The sequence below is a fragment of the Barbus barbus genome (genome assembly GCF_936440315.1).
Source record: "Barbus barbus genome assembly, chromosome: 34".
NCBI classification, from domain to species: Eukaryota; Metazoa; Chordata; class Actinopteri; order Cypriniformes; family Cyprinidae; genus Barbus; species Barbus barbus.
Window position 1 is genome coordinate 20,646,188 of NC_136762.1, and position 10,210 is coordinate 20,656,397.

Below are 10,210 nucleotides of genomic sequence, written 5' to 3' on the forward strand. Positions count from 1 at the left end.
AGATTAAAAAAAGGAAAGATCTTTAAAAAAAATAGTTTAAAATGCATGTTCTCAGAAATATACTTTTTTTCTGTGCCATTTTCATGCATTTTTAAAATAAATAAATATATATATATATATACACCACAATTTCCAATCTCAAATGTCAAGTGGTGTATCCAAGTAAACCTTAATATATTTTTTCTCACACCTACAATAGAAAAAAGACATAATAAACTTGTAAAAAATACAAATAATTGTTTGTACAAATTTGTGTCATTTTCATACATTTCTTTAAAAAAAACTTTTAGGCCATTTTCAGTGTCAAATGTCAAGTATTGTAACAAAGTAAATCTTAATATAATTTTTCTTACAGTGGAAAAAAAGAAGTAATACAATTCTTAACATGATTTTTTTTTTGTACAAATTTGTGCCACTTTAATAAATTTTTGAAAAACTTTTAGACCATTTTCAATGTCAAATATTAAATTGTGTGCCAATATACAAACATTAGGTTTATTCTTTCTTTCTTTCTTTCGTTCTTTAATGCTCAAATCTGCAGTTATTTTGAATCATTAATATTATTACGTTTTCTTAGGGTTGCACCAGTTGACATTTGACCGCTAACCTTGTTTTTTATTTAAAGAAATACAATAAAAAAAAAATATTTTCTTAATTATTGTATCAATACAGCATGGTTATACTACCATGACATTTTTTACTTTATACCCTTTCAGAGATACCAAAATGAATTCAAGAAATTCAGAAATGTAAAAAAAAAAAAAAAAAAAAAAAAAACAATCTTTTACATTTCTGATAAAACATTACATATGGGGGGGAAAGAATGAAACTTTATTTCCAAGTCTGCATCTTGTCATTAGTTCTGTTTTCTTTTATTAGGAAAGAATAAATCTTAAGAAACCAACACTAATGTCTAGAAGATAGCTCAGTGTCCTTGTAGACATCTGAAAGGCATCCAGTAAACACAAAGCTTAAAGTTCTTATTTAGCTCACTAGAACTGAGTTGCAGCAATGACTGTCGAATTGCTGACATAAAAACCTAATATTATAAGTCATCAGTCTATGCATGGTATGGCCTTTTGAAAACATGTTTTGTTTTGTATGTGCAGTTTCTGTCCTGTTTTTATTTGGTTTTGTGAACCATTGATTTTCAGCTTGATCGTCTCTTTCGCTGCGGTCTCTGTGCTGAATGTTCCACCTCGATGTGTTCTAACTATTTGTCTTTGGTCAGTTTTCCTTAGCCTGCTCTCCCATGAGGGAATTGATTTTAATAATTAGCAAATGTAATTTGTTTTTAAAACCTAATCATATTTTATGCTTCCCACACCATATTCCACTGGGAGTACTGCGGAATGAGTGTGTGGAGATGACAGCGATTATGTACAGCATGTAAAGATAGTATCTCAGGTGTCATCTGTATTTAGAACGCAGTATACTTTGACGAACATAATCAGTTCAAAACAAATGAAGATTTATATATGACAAGGCCTTGATTGCCATAGAAAATTATGACCAGTCTGTCAGTCGAATAGTAAACACAGAAACTGTTGCAAAATATGTGTATGGTACGATGGCCCAGTAGTGCACAACACAACAAAATCCCCACAACACAATGGAAACAAGCCTCAGCACAGTGGAAACAAGTCGTAATACAACAGAAACAAGCCACAACACAATGAAATTAGCACAACATGATAGAAACAAGCTGCAACGCAACAAAATTAGTCCTATGTTATGTTGTGGCGATTTTGTTGTGTTGTGGCAATGTCTTTGTGTTGTGCACTACTGAGCCACCATAGTATGGACCCTAATAATGGAGGTTTATTAACTTTTTAAACGTTATAAGAATGATTTAAAGCTTTTGGATCAAAACATTTTTAAATATTGCTGTAATAAAAATAACAAAATACCCTCCAGAATGTCTTGCATTACACAAGCTATGCAAAGAGACTGTACTCTGTTAATCAACAACTAGTCACAGATTCTGTCAATAGAGCTTAACTTGTTTTGAACTTGAAACATTACAATAATAATGCAAATGAAAAGCTCTGCCAATAGACCTCGATTTCGTATCTTCACAGACATTTCTATGTACAATTTCACAGAATATTTGCCACAAACTGTAAAGCAAGTCAACATTAATTAATTCCACAGTGATTTATTTTGATGCAAATGTTCATTTAAAACATTCTGATTGGGTGTGTGTGTGTGCCATAAAACACATCTGCTCTGTGCCTCCGGCCTTTCACATGCGAGATCTTAATGGAATTCATTAACGCTCAAGTGAAATGACGTATGTCTTTGGCCACATGTCACCATCCTTGAATGAGACTAATGATCGCTAATGGAATTTCTACTGACTGAGGATTTATTTTCACAAACAAGCTCCATTTCCAGAAGAGTAAAGTGTGTCTTTGCTCTATAAACAGAGAGAAACGCATGCTTCTGACCTCCGCTGGCCAGCTGTCACTCTGTGACCAGATACATTTGGAGATATCAAAGTGTTTTCTATTCTGGCATGTCTGTTCAGCCCTTTGCTGATGCTCTGCTGCCCTGATACAGATACTCACTTTACAGGAAGTTTTTCGGAAAAATTTGCTTATAAAGTCATAAAATCAATTTTATTTTTTTATTTTTTCTCAAACATTTATTTTAAAATAAGCAGTTGGTATTAATATTACTGTGAACTACAAAAGCCTTTCACTGTAGCTGAATTTGAATATATATAAATATAATTTTTCCCCCCAACACTTATAATAATCCGAAATTGCGCATCGAATCAGCATATTAATTTCTGAAGGAACAGGCTGGAGTAATGATGTTAAAAATTCAACTATGCATCACAGGAATAAATTACATTTTAAAATATATTCAAATAAAATTACAGTTATTTTAAATTGTAATCATATTTCACAATATTACTGATTTCCCTGTATTTTCCATCAAATAAATGCAGCCTTGGTGAATTGGTGCCTTGGTGAATATTTTATACTTTACCTTGACAAACTATAGTAGTGTAGTGTATATATTCTAATATTTGGATTATGCATGATTATATTGTATGTTGCATTTTGTTATTTGCATTTATTTAACAAAATAAAATAAAAAAAAGATAAAATAAAGTATACGGTATAATCTCTAGATGCCTTCTGCCACAGAAACAAAATTTACTGTATATCTGGGAGATATATATGTATATTTGTTTTATTTATTTATTTATTTTTTACAATTCTGTATTCAACAATCCAAACAATCCATTGATCTATTTTAAAATGAGCAAAAGTCTGATAATATGGTGGATAGCAGTAGTTGCTAAGGTAAGATTGGTCTAAAACATTTTTTTTATCTATCACCGGAAGCTCTTGAAATAAACTCAGTCATTTATTTTCTAACGTGACACAACCAAGGTCAAATACAGTACATTCCCACAAACAAAATAATGAAAACTGAACAGGCAATATCCTTAGTATCAAGAGATATGCAAAACTCTGCATTTCTAAGCAACAGCCAACTACAACGCCGAAATGAGAAAGAGAAATATTGCAATAAAATAAATAAACTTTTTAAATTGTAAATGTATATAATTCCCGGGACTCATTTAAATGAGAAAAATGAGATTGGAAGAGCAGCTTGAAATCATGTAACCACTACACCGCTCATTCAGTTCGAGCTGGAAGCACTTAATGCAGTCCATAAATTGAAGTATATTATCAAACTGCATATTCATGACAGAATGAAAGACATCTGCAGCAATAATGGCTTTTCTGCTATTTTTTTTTTTTTTTTTTGGAAGCTAAAGCCCAGTGTGTAGCCCATGTCCATGTTTACCACAACCTAAGAACTGCGGTGGCACTAAACTGTAAAAATAGAAAGATTAGTTAACTTAGACAAAGCAACCAACTGCAAGACATTTGTTGAGGTTTCTCGACTTCTGTAGATGTAGTTGTGCCAAATCTCTTTTTTTTAAGTTAGACTAGTTATTCACTCAAAATAACATTTTAAGTTAAAGTAACCTTCCTCAGCAATAAGTATTTGTTGAAAGTTAAAGTGGTAGAATAGCTAAATATGCTTAATTGAACAAACCAAATAGTGTATGTATTTAGATGCATTTAGGTTTGCAATGAAAGCATTTAATCAGACACTTTAATCCATAGCAATTTACCAAAATTGCTTTAGCTTTATGTAAGTGTGATTTTTTTTATATTTTAAATAGTGTTTTTTATGTGTATATAAGCAATTGGACAGCAAATACAGTACAATACACCTTAGTCTGACAAGATAGTATAACAAATCGAGACAAGATTAGTGTACTCCATTCTGAACAGCCTCCCATAGAGTGTACCATTCTTTGAACTTAATTTCCACATGGCTTTTATTTTGCCTCAAAACAAAGCACAGTGTTAATTGAACTAAATGGGTTCATTTATGTGTTAGAAATGGGTCTGCAGAAGTCCCTGTTCTACACATCTCCTAGGGTCACTTTGCCAAGCGCAGCAGAAGTGAGAGCCATTCATCACTGTGAACTAATGAGAGCAAGTTCGAAGAGCAATAAAGACACATAGTTAAAGTTTACACCCTTGCAGAAGCACTGAAATGGCACCCAACGTAGGGCCAAAGGTGCTGTGTCAGGACACGATTGCTCCAGGTCAAACAAAAAACACTTTGTCCTGTACCCTTCGAATGAAAATCCCTTCTACATGCTTTCTACATGTTTATTAGACCTTGAGAGTGCATGAAAAGATCATTTGTTTGTTCACAATTAAACTCCACAAAGCTACCTTTTAATTTAGGGCCCCTCTGATAAATTCTGTTTTCCATTTTATTTTATTTTTCCTGGATTCTGTGCTTTATGATTAACTACAAATGTATCATAAAAAGGTGTAATTAAATGAATTAATAAAAAGTTAACAATTTTAAAAAATATTTTTAAATGTGATGAAAACATAATGTACAACAAAGCATTGCATTTTTATTTTAGGTCAAATGCTGCACACTAGCTCTATATAACTGTATAAATTAATGAAAAACACCTTGGTTGTATGATATTATTTTCAATAAAAATAGCTATTGTTGTTATTATTATTATTATTAATGGGGAATTACATTTTAGTATATAATGGTAATATATTTCTGTCATAATTTCCTCAAGTTAAACCAGACTTTTATTTTGATGGGGTATTGTGAAGGTCTTTCAGTTTTACTTTCAGTGTCAGTGTGTATGTGGCAGTTGTTTTCTCAAATGAAACCGAGTCAAGCTTGTGAAGTGACTCTCAGAGCAGCTCTGGAGATGAAGTACATGTATTCATGTTCTCATATATTGAGACGCAGTTCTCATATACTGAAATCATGCTGAGCATTGCGTGTGTTTGAGTTTGTGTATCAGGTGAAACTGTACCATTCGTTCACACAGAGACAGGCAGAACATGCAGACTTAAGGTCATTGCACACTGCGTCTGAAATGTTTGCATGTCGAAAAATAAATACGACCTTCATGTTGTGTCAATTACGTTTACAAACTGCCTCCGAAACTTTCATCCGTCATAAAAAAATTCGGATCAGGTTCGATTTTCTGCATTTTCGCATCCGTAGCAAGCATTTTGATAGGAAAGGATGACGAATACGAAAAAACAGAAAAACGCATGCAAAAATTTCAGACTCCGTGTGCAATGGCCTTTAGCCTATTAGCAGCAAGCTGTTAGATTTATCAATTTTGAGTAAAAAAAAGATTATCATCTTTATCAACAATTATCATCAATTTTTATTGCTCAATATGATATAATTGTATTGCCCAGTCCTACAAAATCCCCCATCAAAGTATCGTAAAGGTGGAGACACAATGCCAAAATTTAAGTCGTTATTCACAGAAAATCTTCTTGTAAGGAGTATCATTAATGAATCATTTTAGGACAGATTTTTTTCAGTCAATCAATTGCTCCAGTTCAAAACATAGTTTACACGACACTGTTTTCAACTAAAACATTTTTACTTTTTATGCGTCTTGCCATTAATTTGCACGACGACAGAGTTTTTTTTTGGGGGGGGGGCTCAAGTTTTTGAAAATACAGCGTTGTCGTGAACTACAAAAATGTGAAAAAGTGAAAACAGTGATGTCATGCACATGTTTATTACGTGATCAGTGTTTCTTTACAAAGTGACATCGCCAGCTAGTGGCCTGGCATGCATTACACAGCATTCTAGGTCATTTTCATAGATGCATGTGAACAGGTTTCGTTTTGACAGAGTTGTCACCTGTACACACACAAAAAAAAAAAATGCAAAAGAAAACCTTTTTACAGTAGCTCATCATTGTCGTGTAAACGTATCCTGAATGATTTGTTCACTAATCTTACTGATCTGGTTTAACTCACTGACTTTGATTTAAATGAATCAAATTTCCAGTGAATTAAAACATAACGTTCATTCCCAGTCCTTATTAACTTTCATTAGATGGAAATTGTGGCCAATATATTCATCGAATATTGACCTTTTCTGTTCCATCGAAGAAAGAATGAGAATTTAGGGGTGAACTAATCCTTCTACACATTTGAGGCATGTGGCAGCATTAACTGTCTATAGCATACTATGCTATCCACAGTGGGGGCTTAAGATTCACGACTCCAGGTGGCGATTTATTCAGTAGAAGTTCAGAGGTGACCGAATTCACCCTAGTCTGCGCTCGCTCACTCAAAGTTAAACCCAGGAGACAAATCAGCCTGCCGCAACCCCTGCCGTTTTTAAACTTGTTGTATATCGCCAAGGATTGAGTCACTTTGGTCCTTGCAGGGCTGTGTGAGATATGACAGGTCTTTGGTGGCTGTTCAACATTTGTTTGTAATGATAAATCCCCCTCCCTCCCGCTGCCTATTGAAAGTCAGTATAGAACATTGGCTTTGAATTGATGTTGCTTGGGCTCCAAAACTCAAAGCAGCATGACTTACTGGGGATGTTTCTGTGATCTGGCATGGTTTGCAATTCCTCGACTGCATGCGGATGTCTTATAGCAGTAATATTTAAAACACACACACATTTATATATACACAGTATATAAATGGAATGCTCAAGACAGTTTTCACTGAATATTCAGTTGCTACAGAAAATGCATTCTGAAAGCTTTTTCAGTGACATTAAATTATTAAAGGATTTTTCCAAAGCTTATGATTCAGAACATTAGAAAAATGGTTTTAAGTGATGCTCCACTAATGGCATTATAGGCCATCGAAAAAAATGAAGCACCAGCAGTAAAACCAAAAAGTACTGTATTGTTGAACCTATAACATGCAATATGTTTTAAAACGTATAAAACAAATTTCAAACCTATCCTGTCTTGTGTTTTAATCTAGATGTATATTCTTTCTGAATAAAATGTGAAAGATGCTTTTCCATGCAAAACTTCCACAAATGGTCTGGGTGGTTTTTAGGGTTTTGCTAAAGGGTTGTTAAAGGTTTTTGGGTGATTTTTAGGATGTTGCTAGGCTGATCTGGTTGGTTGCTAGTCGGTAACTTACTAGTCTCTATAGCTGTATTTGCATCTAATTGCAAAAAAATTTGAATATTGCAAAAAAAAAAAAAAACCTTCCGAAGAAAGCAGCACTTCCATCCATTTACTATATGTAATGAATTACTTATAGTTTAAAGCATGCACTCTAAATGCTCTTAAGAAATCAGTTGTAGAAGTTGAGTTGAGTCGTGCAAAAACAAATAGCCCAAACCTGAACCTAACCATGATAACTAAAAAAAGCACATCAAAGTCGTACAATATGTTACGATTTCACCATATCATCCGAATTTTCATGAGGTTATTTAGTCACACATCTTTTTTGATGCACATCTGGATGTGTTATTGAAGTGCGCTAACCAGACAGGATTTAAACATTGCCAACTGAAATCATAAGTTTGGTTTAAAGGTGAAAAAAAAGCAAAAATATCTGGCATATAGTTTTGTTTGTCAGAGAACGAAAGCTGCTGCTCTTTGTATCATTTTCCGTTGTCGTCTTTATTGTTCTTACATAAATTGCGCATGCTTATTTTGCAATATTATATCAAAAGATCAGAAAAAGCCGCATATAGACCCTCCATTTAAAGTAACCAGGAAAGTGGTCAAAATTGGACAAAAGAGACGGATTAAAACACCAGGTGTAAACAGGAATGTGTCTACTTGTGGTCCAATTGACCAAAACGCATCTTATTACTAGATGTAAATCAGGCCTAGAGATTTATTCAGTAAAAATAATATGTTTATCCACCTCAAAAGAGCATATGTTTTTTAATGTGCATTTTGGAAGTTGTATTTGCTCCCTGGTCTTTCCAGCCAGCATTTTAAATCCAATATCCCACAGTTTGCATGTAGGCAGAAACCCGGTTCATGATATTCTGGACTGAATATCCTTTGTTTTTCCGTTTTATTATCCAGCAGACCAAAATCCAAAGACCAGACCAAAGTCTGATCACTTCTCAACAATGTGCACAATTTAATATATAATTTACGTAGCACAAATGGTGTGGCCTGGAGTATGATTTCTGGGATACAGTTCATACATACTTGGGGCCAGATTTACTAACAGCTTGCGCCAACGGAAACTGTCTTTTGGCGTTAAAATACTACTGTCAGGATTTACTAAAGACGTGCAATGAAGAATTAGTGCTGAAAAGGCTTGGACACACTTATTTGTGTTCCTGACCTCATTGAATATGCATTTGTAGGAGTTTCTCTTTCAGGCTCAAAATTTATGGGAGGAAAGTTTTCAAATGAATCATGCAAATTACTGGTATTTGCGCCATTATTTAATGCCAAAAAAAAGCATGTCTTAAATTTATTAATTTGCGCTGCTCTTGGTAGATTGCGTTGGTCATTATGGAAATGATCTGGCTGCTCCTGTGTTCTTCAATGTGCGCATTGTTAGTAAATCACCCGCAGAATATTCCCTTCCTTTTGGGCGCTTTCATGGAATTGCGCTCTAATGCTAATTTGCCCTTGTTTAGTAAATCTGGCCCTCGGTTTGTAAATTGTATGAAAGCAATGTTGTAAATGGTTTCAAATCAGCAAAGCTGTGCTGTTTCTCAGGGAAACGATGAGTGGTATCAACAGAGAAATGAAATGAATGCCTGCTCCAGCTGGGTTGCTTACCACTGTATTTAGTGAACTGTGGGAAGTAATGAGTCTGCGCGTCTTATATTAACACACCGATCCATAATTGGCTAATTATAGCGGTTGTTCCGCTGGTGCTTAGAGAGCAAATCCAAAGCGTCGTCTCACGCCATGCTCTCCATCTCCTCCAGATCCCAACGCGCTGATGCAGCCTGGCCCCGATCACGCGCTCATCGGCGGAGTGGTGGCTGTGGTGGTCTTCATCACCCTGTGCTTCATCATCGTCCTGGGCCGATATCTGGCCAGGCACAAAGGTACGGCTTCCCTCCCCTCTCTCCTCTCGCCCCCTCACCTATAGTGTGCAAAATGCTTCAACATGTCCACTGTTGTACCTTATGTGTCTATGTGACCTATGTGGGACTGTGTGGACAGGGACATACTTAACCAATGAGGCCAAAGGAGCGGAGGACGCCCCTGACGCAGACACTGCCATCATCAATGCGGAGGGGAACCACGCACATGCAGAGGAAAAGAAAGAGTACTTCATTTAGCACCTCTGTTTTTCTGTTCAGTATTTTCACGGCAACACTGCGAGCCAGCGGAGGAGGCGTTATAGTCCCTCACAGCACTAGTCTGGTCTGGCTTTTCTGTCTGTTTGTCTCCTCGACTCCAGTTGGAGTCCTTTCGCCAACCTCTTTAAGGCCAAATTCGACACGCCACCTGCTGCAAAAAGAACGTTGCCTTTGGTTAAACCAATCATAATCGACCAAAAAAAAAAAAATACAAAAAAATACTTCGAAAAAAAAAAAATCAGTTGAGTTTGTAACTGTAACACCAGGTCCATTTAGGCCAAAAAACCCTATCCCACCTTTCCAAAATGACCCCAGTTTGATTTGCCAAGTGCCAAAATATACAGACATGTGCTTATTATGTTTGTTGCTGTGTTTATTCATTTAATTTCCCAGTGAATACTGATTTCTCAACTACCCTCACTGTGCCTGTTATATACCTTTTTACAGATATTACCAGGGAGCGGCAAGAAATGTGGTTCATCTCAAGTCGGAAAACCTTGGCTTTGCCAATAATTACGCTTTAAGACAAGAATACGTGAGATGTATAATGTAA

General features: G+C 35.2%; 1 protein-coding gene across 1 annotated transcript in view; it reads left to right on the forward strand.

The window, feature by feature from the left end:
• Window positions 1-10,210, forward strand: part of LOC306854407 (cell adhesion molecule 2-like) — a gene marked incomplete at both ends in the record, with an annotated part of 261,564 nt that extends 251,354 nt beyond the window's left edge. The window contains 3 exons of the mRNA XM_079392371.1: window positions 9,277-9,399; window positions 9,518-9,623; window positions 10,105-10,210. Of these exons, the coding sequence (XP_079248497.1) occupies window positions 9,277-9,399; window positions 9,518-9,623; window positions 10,105-10,210 (335 nt within the window). The remainder of the gene's footprint in view (window positions 1-9,276; window positions 9,400-9,517; window positions 9,624-10,104) is intronic.